Genomic DNA, 20,389 nt, shown 5'->3' on the forward strand with positions numbered 1-20,389 from the left:
TATCTGCAGGCCCAGAGTAGAGATTAGACCTGAGCACAGAAAGAACTGTCCACTCCAGAGACACCTTTCTATTGATGGAGGCTGGCAGATATTTGCAAAAGGTGGAGCCTCACTTAATGAAAACTGGTTCCCAGTTTTGGCAATCTCCTGTCCTAAGCAGACGTATTCCCAAAGACTATCTTTGGTGCCACATTAGCAGAAGTAATCCTGATATAAATGGAATTGTTGCCAGAGACATCCTCTTTCAAAAAGTTATGGATACCTGCATTGGTGTGGAGAAGGTTGACACAGGGTTAGGAAGAATATTTCTAATGTGGACTTGTGTGTCCTTCCTCCAATAGTGCCTTAGGAACCTGAGAATAGCTTTCACAGTCCAAGTCTTGGATCTGTATCCAAAAGCTATCTGGCTATAAATTGTCTCTGTCATAACTCATGCACCCTTCAAGAATCTCACTAATCTCAACCAGTACATGAACAAAAATTCTGTCTCCAATGTATCTGATAAGTGGCCATCCAGCCTTTTCAGTACGATCACTGGTGAGGAAATCCAGTGTCCACAAATGCAGCCTATTCACTTTTGGATATCACTACTTTTTTGGTAAGCTTTTTCTTAGAGCTAGCCTAAACTTTCCTCTTTGCAACTTCTTCCTAGTTCTGCCCTCTGGGGCCAAGTAGAGCAAATCTAACTTCTTTGCCATATGGCAACACATCTGTTGGTTAAAAGTTAGCTATGATGTCTTCCATAGGTCTTATCTTCTGGACAGGAAATAATCCTATTTTCTTTAAGTAGACCTTGAATGGCAATGACTGACAATCCTAATTGTTCTTCTCTTTGTGATCCCCAGATTATATTGTTCCTAAAATGGGGTACCCTAAATCTACTGTTGTAGTATCCCAGTTCTAGTTCAACTGGAGCAGAGTAGAATGTGACTCACTTCTCTAATGCTGGGTGCTATACACCTCTTTTACCGCCTACGATTACATTAGCATTTTTGCCTTCCATAGCACACTAGATTTACTGAGCTTGTAGTCTGCTAAAACACTCATTCACAAATTTCTCAATTAGTATGTAGGAAGTTAACTTCAGTCATTGGGAAAGTTAATGTCATAAGAAATGACAAACAAGATGATTACAAAAAACCCCTGGAAAGACTCATAGGAAGAGATGCAAAGTGAAGTGAGCAGAAGAACAGCTATATAACAACACTAGTGATGCTGATCAACTGTAAATGACTTAACTATTATCAACAAATTAAGGATCCAGGAGAACTCTAGGAAACTCAAGGCAAAAAATCCACTGCCCTAGAAGGAATAGATGGGAGTCCAAATGCAAATTGAATGTACTTGGAGTACTTTATTTCCTCCATGAGCTTTAGGGAAAACACTATGTGGCTTTTTTCACATGATGAAACAAATATGGAAATGTGTTATATGATAATTTATGTATAACCATTATCATATTACCTGTCTTCTTGGAGAGGGATGGAAGGGAAAGAACATGGATTACAAAATATCAGAAAATGAATATTAACTATTGTTTTGACACATAATATGGAAAAATAATCATAATTTAAAAACTGGAAAAAAGGAAAAAGTTAGCTTCTTTATTTTCTTTATTTTTCTTGATTTTCTTCATTTCCAAGTGATGAAGTACACCATATTTACCTCTTGTTGGAGAAGTGATGGACTTCAAATGCAGGATGATACATACACTTTTTAGGTTTGTGACCAGTGTAGGAATTTATTTTGCTTGATATGGATATTCGTTATGAGTTTTTTTTTTTTAATGTTGAATGAGGGGCAGAGGAAGTACAAAGGGAGAGAAAATAAATTCTTGTTAATCATAAAAATAGTAGAATTTAAACTTAGACTGTTTTATATTTATATATATGTACCTATATATGCTATATATATATAATTTACCAAAATGTTAACAAATCTGTTTATGTACCCTTTTTGCATTTTCTTTGCATTCTGTACATTAAATTTTTTTTATTGATTTTGTTTTAAGGGACCAAAAGTTTACTATTGCCTAACTTTCCTTTGTAAGAAATATGAATTTTCCACTAAAATAAACCAATACATGGGCATATGTCTGAGAATGCATCTTTTTCTTTTTTTTAAGTCCTTACCCTCTGTCTTAGAATCAATACTGTGTATAGGTTTCAAGACAGAAGAGTGGTAAGGGCTAGGCAGTGGGGGTTAAGTGACTTGCCCAAGGCCACCCTACTAGGAGGTGTCTGAGGCCATATTTGAACCCAGGACTTTCCATCTCTAGGCCTGGCTCTCAATCCACTGAGCCACCCAACTGCCTCCCTCCCCCCCTTCTATAGTTATTACTTTTGTCAATAGAATATTAGGCAGTATTTTTTGTTCGAAATAATTGTTCTTTCTAAGTTTCTAACACTTAGTAGAGTACTGTAAGCCTAATTTTTAAAAAAATATGTTTTTTTTATTGGTAGAAGTGAAATTTGTTTTAAGGGATGGAAATTAGGAAACAAGTCAGGACATCTTAAGAATTAGAGAGTGTAGGGTGGATAAAACATAACACTGCTTGGAATGTGATAAATGCATAAAAGAAACTCCAAAGAGTAATGAAAGGGGGGAGGGAAAATTTTTTAGCTGAATAATTATGAAAAATTTCATAGAGGAGCAGCACCTGAGGCTGTCCTTAAAGAAAAGGAGGAACTTTCCCCACAAGCAGTGGTCTTATAGAGAGGGTATGCTCTGGGCATGACACATATAAGAGAAGTTTCTGCTTTAAGGAAGAACATCAAAATGGTGTTCTCTCCAAGTAAGCTTAAAATATGCTTTTCTTCCATTTTTTGAGAGGAAAAAAACTCTTTTTGGTATTGAATATATATCTAGGCCTCTATAGGAAAGGTCAAAAGGCTTCCATAGTAACAGAAACACTCAGACCAATAATACAGTGCTTATAGCACAGGTTTTATTTCACCTGGCAAAAAATACAGAGCATGAAGGGCTTGAAAATAGTGCTCCTCTCCTCCTCAGTAAAGATGACTTTCTTTTCTTCCTTAGGATGGATGACCCCAAGGGGTAGGTCCCCTTGCAAGAGAATAGCAGTCAGTGGTTTCTCTTTCCCTCCTCTCAATCCAATCTTCCCAACTAGGGAAGGAAGAAACATCTTTTAAAAACAAATTTATTTAAAAGAAGTCATTCTTTTTGGATCATATGATGTAGATGGATTCTTATTCAGGTATAAGTTGGAATTGTGGTCTCAAAGTCCCTTCCATCTCTGACATTATGTTATTCCAGTACAATTAGTCATTTGCCTGGGGGCTTAGGGTTAGAATTGTGCAGTTTGAGGCTTGCTTTTCATTTGCATATAATCCATTGTGGGTGGTTCTGAATATGTAGGTGAGTTGACTCTTGTGTAATTGAATCTGGTATCTGGCAGAAAACCATGCCCTTCTTTAGAAATTCAGAAACTATATGGTATATGGAAGAATACCACTATAGAATAGCTTTATATTTCTAGAACCATCTATTTGGACACCTTGAAACCACAGAATGGTGGTACTTTCTTTGTGGTGACTAGACTGGACTTCCCATTCATTCATTCATTTATTTGTTTATTCATTCATTTATTTGTTTATTCATTCATTTATTTGTTTGTTCATTCATTCATTCATTCATTCATTCATTCATTCATTCATTCATTCATTCATTCATTCATTCATTTAAGAAACCCTTACCTTTCCTCTTGGAATCCATACTGTATATTGGTTCCAAGGCAGAAGAGTGGTAAGGGCTAGGCAATGGGGGTTAAGTGACTTGTCCAGGGTCACACAGCTGGGAAATGTCTGAGACCAAATTTGAACCTAGGACCTCCCTTATCTAGACCTGGCTCTCAATCCTTTTAGCTACCCAGCTGCCCATCCAATTTATTTATTTATTCATCCATTTATTTATTCATTCATTCATTCATTTATTCATTTATTTATTTATCGATTGATTGCTTGATTGATGAGAAAGAGCATTGAGTTAGGGATGATAATTACATTTTCTCCCCCTTAGTTTGTGTTCAACAGTGACTAGGTTCAACTCAACAAAGACACTTAACTTGTGAAATCATAAGAAGATTGTTCCATCAACCTGAAAAAAAAAAAACAACACAGAACCACCAAAGCAGTCACAAAAGAAATACTGTCTTTAATCAGGACAAGGGAGACAATGCTCTTACCACCACTGAGATCCATACACATTCACTCACAATGAGCTCTGAGATGAGATTGTGGGAACAATATCTTTGGGAAAATCTCCCAGGATGGGATTGCACTACAGAATTTGGGATTCTATTTATACTTTAAGGAATATATGAAATGAAGGACAACTGACTGGTTACTTTGAGACTTGGGAAAGAGGTTAGAGCCTGAGGCTAGGAGACCAGTGAGTGGTCTGAATACAACAGAAGACAAAAGGTACTTATTTGACTACTGTCCACCTTTCCTTTCCACTTTCCCATCACTTTCAAGGCCATAACATCAAGTGAACAATAAATCAAGCCTTGATTTTGTTATATTTACTGATTTCCAAGATTTAAATACCCACTGTGAACATTTTATAATTGGATTGGTGGTTTGCTCTGGCTCCAGGGTCCTGCCATGCACATCTCTGTAGTGCCTCAATTTCCTTATCCATAAAATGGAGTCAGACAAGATGACTGAAGTCTGAAATTTTCACATGAGAAAATGGATTAAATTATGTCTTTGGATATTACAGCAGTTTTACTATAATGAATAGAACAGGTTTCTACCTTGGATCCTAATAACTTTGATTAAGACTCAGAAACTTGATCCCTTTCCCTTAATCTTCTCCTTGACTTGCTAATTAGGAACTGTGAAATCAGCCCCCAATGGGAAGCAGTGGAAATAAACTGCCAGGAGCCAGATGATTTATCAATTGTGCAGATACTCTGTACAAAGCTACTGATTGCAACAATCTATTGCACTTCCCAGGTGGGTGTTAGGTGATATTGAGCTGGAGCTAAAAAAATAGGAGAGTGTTCAGCCTATTTTACTAGAGGTGCTTGGCTTTCCTTTTATTCTCCCCATATAATAATTATAAGAGCTAATATTTATATATACAGAGTTTTAAAGGCTTGCAAAGCTCTCTATAATATCTCATTTGATTCTCAAAATAATTTTATGAAGTGATATTAAAATCTTCATTTTAAAGATGAGGAAACTGAAGCTTAATGAGGCTGTACCTTGCCTGACTAGTAAATCTGAGGCTATATTTGATATCTTCCTGCCTCTGAGTCCAGTACTCTTATCTGCTAGTCCTGGCCCTATACCAGAGGCCACCAAACAGATATCAACTTGGATGGGAGAAAAATTATATCTTTATATCAGCATAATGGATTTCCTTGATAATCAGTTGTATTTTATTTTAAGCATTTAAAATATTATTCTGAGAAAGGGCATGGAGGTTTCATTAGACTCCCAAAGGGGCCCATAACACAAAAAATGGTTAAGAACCTCTGGATTAGAGGCAGCTAGATGGCTCAGGGAATGGAGAGCAAGCCCTGGAGATGGAGGTCCTGGGCTCAAAACTGCCCTTAGACACTTTGGAGCTTTGTGACCCTGAGCAAGTCACTTAACCCCAGTTGCCTAACCCTTACCATTATTCTGCCTTGGAACCAAGTCAGTATTGATTCTAAGACAGAAGGAAAGGGTCTAAAAAACCCAAACACACCAACCTCTAAGAACTTTCAGAGAATCATAGAACTGGAAGGAATATGAAAACACTATAAAGTCTGATTCCTTCATTTTACAGATGAGGAAACTGAGACCCCAGTGAGGAGAAGCAACTGACCAGAGATAATGTAAGGATTGAGGTAGGGTTAGAATCCTGATCACTTGAATCCTATTTAGGGAGCAATATTACATGCCCTGACACTGTGGAAACTGCTTTTGCCTTTGCTGGATGATGGATTTTTTTTTTTAAATAAGGTGAAAGGCAATTGGTAGGTAAAATCCTGTATAGCTGGGTTGTAGTGAAGTGAAGCATGATTTTTCAGTTTCTTTTCTTTTTCTAGAACAGAGTAATAGGGTGAGAGATCTAGAAAAATGATGATTTAGATTATCACAATGACTGGGGAGGATCTCGATGAAATCCTGATAAACAAAAGAACACTAATTAAAGGGTGGGAGGAACTGGAAAGTTCCTTTTGTAGCTTTGTTTCTTTTATATTGTGTGAGTCTCCTCCCTTTTGATGTCAGAGTTATTCCTTAGCTGATTTCCAACAGCTGGCAAATATCAGCATTAAATTACAGTGGGTTCTCTTGCTTGATTGGGATAGAGAGGCATTATTTTGGGGGAACTTTTCTAATTTTCTTAGAAATTGCTTGAAACAGATTGATATGCTGTGTTAACCTTTAGCAGTGTGTGTGTGTGTGTGTGTGTGTGTATGGATGTGTGTATGCTGTTAGTATAGAAATGGGATTGTGAATCTTAAAAACTACTCAGATTGTATTTTAGAAGATTTGATTTAACTATTTCCTTATTGTAACAATGGAGATACTTGGTTTAACAAGAATCAGAAATGTCTTGGGAACTTTACATTACTCCACCCATCCTTAGACATACTTTAGGGGGAAGATAAAGTTGTAAACTCCTGATTGAACAATGAAGGTACTTAACTCATACCTTATAGTGAAGCTAGAAACTTAAGCTAAGTCTTTTTAAAAATCTAATAAAAAAAGGTGTTAAGTACCTCTAAAGGTTAAATTAATCACAAAAAGGTCACAAAAGGCAAGCTTAACAAAGAAGTGTGAAGTACTCATAAGATATAATCTAACTAGAGAAGGTGAGAACTAAAGAGTGGTGAGAACTCAGAATGGGCAGTCCTGGAAAAAAGTGTCTACTGATTGGTAGGCGTGAAAATTTAGGGGAGGTGACATAAGAGAAAATTTCTTTAAAAGGAGGGGTAAAAAGTCAGTTCAGGCAGTTCAGTTTTGGATTCTGAATTCAGTTCAGGAGATTGAGTTCAGTGGAGGACTGGAACCCAGCTTGGAGATGGTCTCCTGGTGAGTGATAAGATTGACTCCCTTTCCCTTAGGCTCAGGGAGGCCACTTTGGCCAAGGCCTTTAACTACTGCCTGGCTCAGTCTGAGCCAGAGCAGTTTAAATTAATTCTCTCTCTCTCTCTCTCTCTCTCTCTCTCTCTCTCTCTCTCTCTCTCTCTCTCTCTCTCTCTCTCTCTCTCTCTCTCTCTCAATTAAAATCTCCATAATTCCCAGCTGACTTGGGCATTTTATTATTTGGGAATCATCCCTGGCGACCAGTTATTTAGATTTAAGTCAAAACACTAAAATTATCCTCACAGTTTGTAACATTGGCTTCATATGCTTCTTGACATTACATTCATTCTGAATGAAAAGCAGTCATATGGATAATATGTCGTTAAATAAAATGGAACTTTTCTTGAAGAAGTTGATCTAGTATCATGAATTTTCCTTGTTAATATAAGAGTTTGTAGATTTTTTTTCCACTGAGTAACAAAATGGTTTAGGGAAATCAAGCACTGGCTATGGATTCTGTTTTTGGTATCAGTTAATTTATTTCCTAGCTATGGGACCTAAGGCATGCAGTTTAAATTCTGATCCTCACTTTCTTGTTTGCTAAAATGAGGATAATAATATATAACTAGCTCTCTTAATCACTGAGCTATGGCATGTTTGGAGAACTAAAACTCCATTCCTCTGCAGAGCTCCCCCCCCCCCCTTCCCCTTTCCAGAGCCAGAGACTTCAGAATCTCAATGATTGCTCCATCTCTCCAAGACCTGAATTGTCCCTTTGAAGCAGAAACCAACATTAATTCTGTCTTCTACTCTTGGTGGGATCAGCTGTGCAAATCCTCTCTTCTCTTGGGAGAGAACAGGTCAGGGCAAATATTGCCTTTTACTGTATCCATTCTCCATTTTGGAGCTCTGGGCTCATGAGCTTCAGTTTAAGTGGCATGTTCAAATTACCTTCTCTTCAACTACCTTCCCTCTCTAAATCACCACTTTGCCTCCATAGTCCCACTCTAGCTCACTTTACCCATTTCTTAGTTTATTCCTTTGTGCCTTTTGTAATGTTGATGGTCCATAAATTCTCTTAAATACTTTCATAACCTTTTCCATTGGTGGCTGCTCCATTTCTTACTCCTGTCACAGTGAATGGAGGTGGGGTAGGCACATTTCTTGTTCTTTATTGCTAATTTCAGGTAATTTCTCTGCCATCATTTTATCACCTTTTTTTTCTTTTGATCATGTGATCCTTTATACGGTCTGCTAATACTGTCCTGTCTTCTATCCTTGTTGCTTTCATTTGCTATCCTGACTTTAATATTTGGTTGATGGTCTTCTTTTCAACTTTATCCCCTGCCATAATTTCTGTGGACTTTTTTTTTGTTTGTTTGTTTGTTTTTGTTTTTGTTTCTCTTTAATATCGGATTTGGCTTTCCTTTAGAATAATGCTAGTTTTTGGTCTAAAGCAAAGTGTAAGAATGTAGCAGCTTCCTAGCCTTTGAGAATGAAGACCTTTTTTTTTTTTAACATGTAAACATTTTGTTAACCTCTCCATAGAGGATATGATTTTTAGTATCCATTGATTAAGAAAATGTATGATATAAAGTGATTCTAACTTCACAAATACTTTTAAATAAACATTATTTATCCCAGTCTCTACATACTTGTGAAAAAAGTGTGAACTTGGATAGAAAAATCATTATATTTTTATTTTCATTAACACTTAAATAACTAAATAAATAAATGAGTCCTGGCCTGGAAGTCAGGAGACCTAGGTTGGAATCCTGGTTTTGCCAAATGCAGAATTCTGCTGAACCTCAGTTACCTCTTCTGTCAAACCTGCACTCAGTGATACCTGTTGGGCCTATTTCAGAGAGTTATGGTGATCAAATGAGATTCTGATTAATCATGTGGGTAAAAATGCTGGCAAAAGCATGAAAAAATAAATGCCAGGAAGTACCTTTCTATGGGCTGCTTCCATGAATAACAACAAAAAAAAGCATTTCACTCTCACTTTTTAAAAAGATTCTGTGAAGGGTCCATATGCTTCTAACCATACTATCAAAAATCAGTCAGTTAATAAATCAATAAACATTAAGTACTTACCCTTGATCTATACTTTTTAACTTTTTCTAGAATATTGTTCTATTAGTCATCTATTGATTATGGATCTTTAATCAGACTTTAATCTTTTGCCATTGGCTTTATTCCTTTCTTCTTACAAACATGTCCTGGGAGCATAGAATAGTGGATAGGACACTGGACTTTCAGTAAAGATTTGGATTCAAATAATGCTTCTGACACTTACTAGCTATGTGACCTTTTGTGATCATTTACCTTTCTGTGCCTAGTTACGAGATCCTATAGATACTATTTAACATCTTTCATTTCCATTTCCTTATTTTACTGTTTTTGGTAATGTTATTTTATAATCATAGATTTAACTCTGCAGTTTAGGCAGACTTGAGAAAGGAAGAAAGAAATGGAAATCAAAGAGAATTTCAACAAGTATAAAAGCACAAGGATTTACAGGGTTTGAGAGCACCTAGGTTAGAGATAGAGGAATGGTTTGATGGTCAAGCCAGAAAAACCAGACAACTTAATGAGATTTGTTGACCAGTAACAATAGGAATTTTCTTACTGTTTTTGTCATCCTGGGATCTGAAGTGCTTAATGGTTTCTATGATATTCATGCCTTCTTTTCCCTGGCCAAAGACCACAGGTTTGCCATTCAATCAATCAAATTGAAGAAACTTGGAGCCATTTGTGTTGGGTCCTGCATTTGTCATGGACAGGGTGCCAGATCCTGTGTGTTTCAGGACAAAGTTCCCATCCAGAGATTTGTTCCTAGGTAGTATTAGATTGATTGATGTTCGAGGTCTTTGCTCAGGCTACTTTTTTCTTATGCTTGAGTGCCCTTTTCTTCCTTCCCCTTACTCATTGAATTCTTACTCAAACTTTAAAGCCTAATTAGGGAATCTTTCCTTGTTCTTCCCAGTCAGTGATGTGTCCCCTCCCTAACCTCTTCATCATACTTGGTTTTATGGCATTCTAAAAATCTTTAATTTTAATGAATACTTTTTCTTTTTACATTCATCTTTGTGCTGAATGTATAATTCTCTTTTTTTACCTAAAATTTTATTGCTTGTGACAGAGAATGTTTAAAAAAAAAGAAAAAGAAGCAGTTAATAAAAAATGATAAGTCAGCTGAACCTGACCATAGCAGGAATGTTCTCCACTCTTTGTCTTCACCTTGCAAAGGGAGATTTATCTGATGTGCTTTTTAAAACATTGTGTATTATGGACATCTTTTTTGATGTTTTGTCTTCCCAATAGACTAGAGGTTCATAACTTAGGATCTGTGAACTTAAAAAAAAATCTAAAAATTTTAAAAATTGTACTTCAATATAATTGGTTACCTTTAGAATCTATGTATTTCATTTTACTCATTTAAAATCATTTTCTTGAGAAGGGATCCATAGACTTCCTCAGAATGGGCAATGACATATACTAAAGTGTAAATTCCATGAAGCCAGTCAGTTTTATTTAAGTTTGGGGCTCCTCTCACCCCTACCCAGTGCCAAGTACAGGAATTTGCTTAATCAATGGTTGTTGTATTTAAAAATTTTTGTTCTACTCCCTTAAAAAGTTATTGGGAGGATCTAATGAGACTTTATGCAAAATTATTTGTAACTATAAAACATTATAGAATTGTGAGTGGGCTAATGCTGGTGATAATTAACTGAAGATAAAAAACTAGGAGAATCCCATAGGAGTCAAATGGAAAAAGATAGTTTGATGTGGTGCTGCCTCTTTTTGTTGATTGTTATTATTTTTTGGGGGGGGGTTTATGTTTTCTGTTCTTTTTGCCTTGAGATCTCACTTTCTAGGAAGGCATTTGAATATAATCTGGTTGGTGGGAAAGTGTTGATTTTATGATTAAGCTGAGAATCAGAATATTATATATCTTTCTTTTCTTTCTTTTCTTTTTTTTAACCCTTACTATCTTTATTAGAATCAATTCTGTGTATTGGTTCTAAGGTAGAAGAATAGTAAGGCCTAGGCAATTGGGGTTAAGCGACTTTCCCAGCTTCACACAGCTAGGAAACATCTGAGGCTATATTTGAACCCAGGACCTTCCACTCTGGACCTAGCTCTCAATCCAGTGAACCACCTACCTGATCCTAAGATGTTCATCTTTCTCATCCCTAGTCCTTGCCCAAGCCTGATTGGTTCATCTTATGGGTTTTGATTGGGACAGTATATTTTGGTAAATGATTTCAATAATCAGCTGTCTGGGGAGAGGGGGAATATGTGCTGATATACTTTTAAGTTTAATTCACATCATTAACTTTTTCTCCATCATTTTCTTAAGTCTAGAAATCAACAAAACAGTAAATTGTGTCTTGATTTTGATAGTTTCTGAGGTATAAATACAATTAAAATTTGAATCTAGCTGTGTGACACTGGGCAAATCACTTAACCTCTATTGCTCTTCTGCCTTAGAACTGATACTTAGTATCAATTCTAAAACAAAAGTTAAAGTTTTTTTTTTTTTATAAAATTGAGCCATTTGAGTTGGTTCCAGCATTCCCTTATGTGTTGGCTCTCCCTGTGCCTTATTTTACTAGTCTGCTTAAATCAGAAGTCAGTTCAGATACATATTAAATATCTATTAATGTGTTAGGCACTGGGGACAGAATTCAGAAGTAAAAATAATCCTTGTTCTTAAGGATCTTATATTCTAATGGAGAAGATAAGGAACTAGGTGACTAGTAAGACTTTATGTGGAGATGGTGAGTGAGCTGATTATCAGGAGGAAAACCAGAGATTCCAAGAAGTATGAATTGCATGTTTTCCAAGTGTGGAAGTAAATGCTTGCATGCATATTATGTCATCATTGTGATATGTTCATTTTTAGTTTTAAGATCTATAAACGTCTTCCTTTCTTCTCTTAGACTCTGATTTCTAACAGAACTCAGCTCAAACACCCCTCTCCCAACATATGGCCTTTTTTTGATCTGTATCTCTGATCTCCCCAGTTATTATCTCTCCTAAAATTTCCTTGGTTTTGTGTGTGTGTATGTGTGTGTGTGTGTGTGTGTATGTATTTGTCTCTTTGGATGCTATATATATATATGTCATATATATACATATAGTCTCCATCAATAGGATATATAGACTGCTTTAAGGAAGGCTGCTTCATTAAAAAAAAATTGTATCCCTAGGATGTAGCATAATACTTGGCAGATATTAAGTGCTTAGTATATGCTTTTTGATTGAACATAACATTAGCACCAGGAATCCTAACCCTTGTTTACTGAGATCTCCATGTACCATTTTTGACCTTGTCCATTGTGATAACATGTTTAATTGCGGTGGTCAGGGTTACATTTTGGGGCATTAGTGAGCTCTTTTTATCCTTCCTTCTCTCTTCTAGCCTTCCCATGGTTTGGCATGGACATTGGTGGAACACTGGTTAAATTGGTCTATTTTGAGCCAAAAGACATTACAGCAGAGGAGGAGCAAGAGGAAGTGGAGAACTTGAAGAGTATAAGGAAATACTTGACTTCTAACACTGCATATGGGAAAACTGGGATTCGAGATGTGCATCTGGAACTAAAGAATCTGACCATGTGTGGGCGTAAAGGAAACCTGCACTTCATCCGATTTCCCACTTGTGCCATGCACAGGTTCATTCAGATGGGAAGTGAAAAGAACTTCTCCAGTCTTCATACCACCCTGTGTGCCACAGGAGGTGGGGCTTTCAAATTTGAAGAGGATTTTAGAATGGTATGTTGGGTTGCTTTTGTTTTTATTTTTAAAAAATTGGAAGTGGGGGTGGTGGTACCCTATACTGTGATTTCACTAGTGTAGGGAATTCTTGGGAAGAAAAACACCCTCTGAAAATGTAGATAGACAATTTTTACTACTATTTTTACAGTCCTTTGGCAACTGCTGGTCTTAGGAAGTTACTTGGAATACTCCAGAGATATGGGTAACTTATTTGGGGTCACACACAGGCAGCTTGTGTCTTGAGGCAGGATTAAAGTGGGATTTTTCTGTCTCTGAGGTCAGTTTAGCCACCATTCTCATTCATTCTTATTTTTTTAAGAAAGGAAAAACATTAGTGATCTTGACATTTCATTTTTAAAAAATGTGATTATACTGGCATCCCTCCCACATTGCAAATTTTTTTGATATATTATGGGTCGACCTAAGAAATTAAATGGGAGTTTTTGTAGAATTTTGGGAAGTTCTACAGAAGCTGCAGATGACACAGAAAAAGTTTAGAAACTCAGAAATACATAAGATATAAATGTATTGTATAATAAAAAGATTTTATCTTTTAATAACACAAGTATGCATAATTTCTTTTTTTCAAGTTAAAATAAGTAAACACAAACTTTTTGAAGAGAACAAAAAATTCAAAAAGCAAATTTAAAGCCAGTAGATGACAAATGGACTTGCAATGTTAATGTTGACCTACAGGTATCCTATGACCAAATACTTGAACACAAATTTTAAAATAAGGTACTATTAACACTTAAAAAAAAGGAAAAAAATCAGACTTTTTCTCTGGTATGAAGGGAGGACCAAAATTTTTTATATAGATTTTCTGGATTGTGGGATTCCCTTATCCCTAATCCCTATGATGTGGATGGGATACCTGTATTTCAATAAATTAAGAATACTAATTAAATCATTTTTCTAAAAAATAAAAAAAAGATTGCTTTCAGACCATACTTTAGTGATGCATCTTTATCTCATTGCATCTTATTAAAGGTAGCTATTGAATGAATTTTATAGGTTGACCAGCTGATATGCACAGTTCTTTTTTATCATTCCATCATAAATTGCTAGGAGAAGGTCACTTGGATCATGATAATTTCTCAAAAACCCATAACATTTTTAGAAACTGAGGACAGTTTTTGAGACGGTCTCATTTAGGGGTTTTTAACTTGGAGGTCTTGAATTTGATTTTTAAAAATGACTTTGATAACTATATTTCAACATGATTGGTTTCCTCTATAATCCTATCTATTTGATTTTATGCATTTGAAAATATTATTCTGAGTAAGAGTCCTTAGGCTTCCCCAGACTATGTCCCCCAAAGTCCATGGCCCATAAAAGGTTAAGAGCCCCTGCTAGTTCAACCCTGTTCATATTAAATATGAGGTAACTAAAGTTTAGAGAAGAGTAGAGTTGTATAGTTCATTATTAAAAAGAACTAATACTGGAACCCAGGTGTTCTGACTTCCAGGTATATTCTTGTTCTCATTTCATCATTTCATTTCTATATTAAAATGAAATGTTTAATTACTTACAAGTCTATTTCCTCATTATTGGGAATTTTAAATAAATGCCTATTTCATTGTAACTAGAAAATTCCATTTCTGGTTAATAATCTAGATCAAGGATAGATGTATATGTGTACATGTATATGTACACACATATATTAAATAACAGCCTATGAGCTAAGATGGTTTTACATTTTTAAATACAATAAAACTTTGTCTAAAAAATGTAAAAAATATATTCTTAGCTCTTGGAACTATACACCCCTCAGTCCTAGTTTGCTGACCCCCTGATTCTAGACCAATACTTCTTTGCCCACATGGATGAAAAACATTCTTTCAAAGTGGAACAAAGATATTCATGAATCTCCATTGATTTAGAAATCAACCTTCTCTTGAGGATCCATTATAGTGTTCTAAAAAGAATGCTAGACTTGAAGATTGAGGATCTGGGTTTGAATCTCCACAATGCTACTTATTCTTAATATGTTTTGGGGCAAGTTTGTTTAAAATTTTGTGTTTCAGTTTCCATATATATATATATATATACATATATATTTCCATATATACATATAAAATGAAATGTTGAGATAACTTTTAAGATGTCTTCTAGGGTTAAATTTATGATATGGTGAGATAAATTGGCCTTTGGGGATGATATTTATGTACTACAACCATGCAGGCCAATACCAATTTGCAGATAGGTTTGTTTCTGAAACTTTGTAAATATGTTTTGAACTCAGCATTAACAATTTGGTTAAGTTTCCAAGCTAGTCTATATCAGCATCTTTACTCCATAAAATAGCTGATAGATAGCATTAATTTAGCATGTTATTGATTAAGTGAACTTTATTTAGCTGTAATAGAAAAGAATGCTGTATTTAGGAATCAAAGGACTGAGGCTTTAATCAGTTGTGTTGTCTTGGGCAAGATGAAATTTAACCTGTGTCCTAATTTCCTCATCTTCCTCATTGTTACAGTCATAATCTGTTTTGTCCTGTGCTGCCCCACTTCAAATGACTTACTCTATGGTAAGATGAGAATCAGACCTAAGAAATTGCTTTGAGGAGGAGCAGAACCATAGAAATTGACAAGATCAAGGATTAGGAGAAAGGCTGGGAAAATTTCAGTTTCCTCATCTGTAAAATGGGGATAATAATAGCATCTACTACTTCCCATGACTGTTGTGAGGATCAAAGGAAATAATAATTGTAAAGCATTTAACACAGCGCTTAGTACACAATAGATATTCAATAAATGCTTTTTCCTTCCCCCCCCCCCCCCCCCCCCGCCTTTCCTCTTGATTTAGCAAGACAGCCTTTTCTGCTTTTTGCAATTTAAAAATTAACTCCTTCCTAAATAGTTGATTCATCTCTGAAATCTAGAGGCCTGAGGTTCAAGCCTTATCTCTTAAACATACTAAGTGACCTGAACAGGTTATTTAAGCTCTCAGTGCCTCTAAGCAATCCTCCTCTTAAGACTCAAAGTTGCACCATAGTTGCACTCTGCGTGGCAGAGTTTTCTCACCTCAATTGAGAGAGATTTCCTCCATGAGGACTCCCAGTGCTAAAGAAATCTGAAGATCTAGATCAAGGCAGGGACTGGGGGGAAGGGATGCATAGACAGGGCATAATGATAGATTGACATATAATGTATTAGAGAGCCAAAGTGAGCTTAGGCACTAGTGGGCTTAAGCACTAGTCTGCTGAGTTCCTTAGTTTAGATGCTTCCATTTATGCACTGTGTCACCTTGGACAAATCAGTTACCTTCTCTGCATCTCTCTTTCTTGAGGTAAAATAAGGGTGATTTCTCCCTGAAAGTCCCTTCAAGATCTAGTGACCCAATACTTTTGCCACTGGCTTGGAGTTGGGCTGCTTTCTCCTCCCTGATTTTAGAATTGAAAACTTTGAGGTTATTTTTGTTAGGTTTTCTTTCCTTTTAGTCTGTTTTGAACAGAAAGCCTCGCCTGTTCAAATAGTGTATACTGAATGTATCTTTTGTTCCATGGCTTAGATTTTTAGTATTATTGATATCATTATAGAAATGCCAAAATCCCCTTTTGGGAAATTGATTCTAAAGAAAAACCTGATTGAAGAAAGCTATAAATGACTGGAATTTTTCATACTTAACTTCCTTTTCCTCCACCAACATGACACAGAACAATTTTTCACAAATTATAGTTAGAAATTTCCCTAACTCACTCAACTTCCTCCCACAGACTTATTAGCTCTGTGACCTTGTTATAGCTAATAATAATCCCTTTCCTCCTTTCCTCCCCCTATTTATTTTCTTTCAAGAGAGAAAAGTGAGCCAGGACTTGAGGGACATGACATATGTTCTAAGGATATGTTATAAGGGGTCTAGATAAACTTAATTAATTTAGTATCATTGGATCAGATCCATTTCATTGGATCTGAGATTTCAAATATGTAATGATTTGATAATTCCCATTGTTTTGCTTGATATCAAGGTATTTATAGAAAGCTAAACTTAGAGAAGGAAAGAAAAGAATAAATAAAATAAAAAGAAAGATGAAAATATTTTCAAAGTATAGCAGATCTCCAGTTTAGGAGCCAAGAGAGATCCAGGACACAGGGCACCTTCAATTGGGATTTAGGTCTCAATTGACATTTGGAAAGAATAAGGTCAGTGCCCTGACAAAAGGAAGGCAACATTTCCTAGACTCCTTCAAAACAGGATTTGGTGGAGGATGCCTAAGATTTGAGTCCCAAAAATGGATTATAAATCTATAGCCAGAGCTGAGGAAATGGAAGCCCAAGTAATAGATACCAGAAGTAGGGTTTCAACCTTGCTTCTTTGACTGCGCAGCCATTCCCTGCTCCTACGCTCCCTTCCCCCTCCCAACTACCAAATTTCTTTTGCTTGTTTGTTTTTTTTTTTTTGATAGAGTGGAGGGGATATCAACCCATGAAATGAACAGTAATACTAGTAAACATAATCATAACAAATTAGATAATATTGATTATTTTGGTAAACAAAGGAATTCCATTAGGTTCATAGGATTCAGAGCTGAATAGTGTCTTAGAGGCAGCCTAGTCCAGTGCCTTAGTTATTTGCCTATGAGATTATTCATAATTATTATGTAGTAGCTAGCATTTATATAGTGCTTTAAGATTTACAAAGTGGCATACAAATCTTAACTCATCTTCAAAACAACCCTGACAGATAGATGCTATTTTTAAAATCCATCCTCATTTTACAGAAGAGGAAACTGAAGCAGAGATTAAATGTTTTGTTCAGAGTCACATATGTAAGCTTGTAAGGAAAATTTCTGAGGTTAGGTTTGAACTCAGTTCTTCCTGTGGCCAGGTCTAGTACTCTATTCACTATATTATTATGGGGAATTGTCATGATTAAAAAAAATGCATTGGGTGAGAGATCTGCTATCTTGATTTGTAAAAGGATATTCCTTCCTTAACCCACAATTACTTCTCCAGATCAAGAGTATATCATCTAGGGTTTATTTATCAGGGAAATAAAACTTCACAAATTTTGAAAAAAACACACTTAGGTAAAATAACCCAAAGTGTGAATGAAACAAATCTAGCTAGTCCTCACTCTGGTCATACTCAGACTTTCTAGCTATTTCTCTAGATAACATTCTTTAGGCTGAATTTGGACCATTGCCCTTTCAAGCCAGAAGTCCTACTTGAAATCCTATTTCCTCATGACTTGAGCATACCATGTTCATTTATTTCTCAGCATACTCTTCTGACAATTTCGAGATTCTCCTACCTGGGCATGCTTATTGAGTTAATGAACTCAGTCACCCATCCTCTAGAGCTCTCAATCAATTAAAGTTTCCTGTTTGAATAGTGGAATTTGGTGCTCTACTTCTTTTACTAAGTAATAACTTTCATTTGAAAAAGCCTATATCCTTTCTGAGTAGTATAGACCTTGAAAGGAGGCCTTATAGAAGTGGCTAATGCATTTATTTTTATGTGGATGTATTCCCCCTAGGCTTAAAAAATGACCTGTCTTTAGTCACTTCAACAAGACTTTTGTTGTGCTACTTACAGATGACCATCAATGCTTACAGTATTCAATGTGTATGTGATAGGATATGATAGATCATCCTAGATTCAGAAAAAGGTGCTCTATGGAAAGGGAACAACGGATTTATCTGAGAAGAACAGGGTACTGTGGAAGGAACAGGTACCTGAGCTGAGTCTTCATGTAAATGGAGGATTCTAAAAGGGAGAGATAAGGAAGGGAGTATATTCCTACCCCCCACTGTTTGGAGGAAAAATGAGTGGGCAGCCCCTTTTTGCCTCAGTGAGTACTTGAAAATTTGGGATTGTTGAATCAGGCACATTAGAGCCAATCATGTACTTCTGGCTAATTAATGTGTTTCTTTCAATGGAAACCGGGTTCAGAAAACTATCATTTTGCTGATACTAATTTGAAATTGTATCAACTTAGTTTCTGTTAGTCTTACTTAGCAAAAATACAGAATCAATGAGCTAGGACTTTGGTGCCTTTCATATGATACAAAGTATTATTTCAAATGTTAGAAAAGTATCAGAAGCATTAACTCTGTATCAGCAGACAGACATTGAGTAATACAAAGTCAATACAAATTCTTCTATAGGCCAAGATTTTGGTAAATAAGCATTGAGAATACCAAAGGAGGGTAAACATAGTTCCTGGAGACACAGCTTGCAAAGGACTATGTACATACTCAGTGTATTACTATACCCCCTGCAAATGGGAGGTAATTTCTGAGGGAAGCCCTAGTATTGAGGGGGAAAGAAAGGCTTTCTTTAGAATGTGTATTTGGGCTGAGTTTTGAAGGAAACATGGAGGTTGAAACTAGGAGGGAGTATTCTAGGCATGGGGAATAGTCAGGCAGAAGCAGGTCAGGCAGGGTTGTGTTGTTCATGAGGAACACCAAACAAACATAGGGATTGTTATGTATTTTAAAGTAGTAAAAAGACCTATCTTAAAAGATTATCCTACATTTTAAATTCCGTTTTAAATTGTACAAGTTTCCCTGATTTCTGAATGAATATGGATTTATTCTATTTCATTTATGGAAAACAAAGCATTATATTACACATTTCTATAGGAAAACATTTGATAAAGTCTCAAATGCCACACTTGGAGCTGACATGGAGAGACGAGGACTTGATACTTAGAATTGGTTGAATGCCTGGATGCAGAGAATCATCATTAGTGAGTGTCTCAGAGGTCTTTGGCTCTTTGCTGATCAACATTTTGATTAAGAACCTTGGATAAAGGCAGAGAACGCACAATTTATCTTTCACTGTAGTATGTGTTTGGTAAATGCTGTTGAATGAATAAATCAATCATTGTTCAAAAACTTGAGGGGATAGCTCACATTTTGCATGAAAAGAGTTAGGATTCAGAGCTCTTGATAGGCTAGAACACTAGGTCAAATTTAATAAGATGAAATTTAATAAAGGTAAATGTCAGTACATGTATAAGAGGGGTGAGGTATGGATAGAGAGCAGTTTGCCTGGGAGGGGGGAACTCCTGGGGCTTTTGCTATTCTGAAATTCTGTAGTCTGTAGTGTGATATGGCTGCCAACAAAAGCTAACGTGCTCCTAGATAAGTTAATGGAGATATTATGTACAAGTAATGCCACTCTTATCTGCCCTGGTCGGATCTGGAGTACTGGATTTATCCAATGGGCATTAGATTTTTAAGGAGATTGAGAAGCTGGAGAGTGTGCAGGAACAGTCAACTTTGAGGTAAAAAACTTTGAAGGTCCTCAAAATTATGCCATCTGGTGATTGGTTGAAGGAATTGGGGACATTTAGCTAGAAGAAAATAATACTTAGGGGTCATTTAACAACTGTCTTTAAGCACCCAGGGGATTGTACCTTGAAGGGAATAAATTTGCCCTTCTTTGCCCCAGAGGACAGACCTGGGAACAATAGGTAGGAGTTTCTGAGAAGAGGGTTTAGGTTTAATGTTAGGAAAAAGCTTCCCATAATTATAACTACCCCCAAATGGAACAGGTTGCCCCTAGGAAGAATAATCTAGAGGTCTGGGTGACTTATTGTAT

General features: G+C 36.1%; 1 protein-coding gene across 4 annotated transcripts in view; it reads left to right on the plus strand.

The window, feature by feature from the left end:
• PANK1 (pantothenate kinase 1) overlaps window positions 1-20,389 on the plus strand; it is a 75,895-nt gene that overhangs the window by 32,750 nt on the left and 22,756 nt on the right. For 3 of the 4 annotated variants that reach the window (XM_007478828.3, XM_056802721.1, XM_007478829.3), the window contains exon 2: window positions 12,478-12,830. The exons of the other annotated variant lie outside the window; for it this stretch is intronic. In XM_007478828.3, coding sequence (XP_007478890.2) covers window positions 12,478-12,830 — 353 coding nt within the window. The remainder of the gene's footprint in view (window positions 1-12,477; window positions 12,831-20,389) is intronic. 4 annotated transcript variants of the gene reach the window in all.

The sequence above is a fragment of the Monodelphis domestica genome, chromosome 1 (genome assembly GCF_027887165.1).
Source record: "Monodelphis domestica isolate mMonDom1 chromosome 1, mMonDom1.pri, whole genome shotgun sequence".
In the NCBI taxonomy this organism is placed as follows: Eukaryota; Metazoa; Chordata; class Mammalia; order Didelphimorphia; family Didelphidae; genus Monodelphis; species Monodelphis domestica.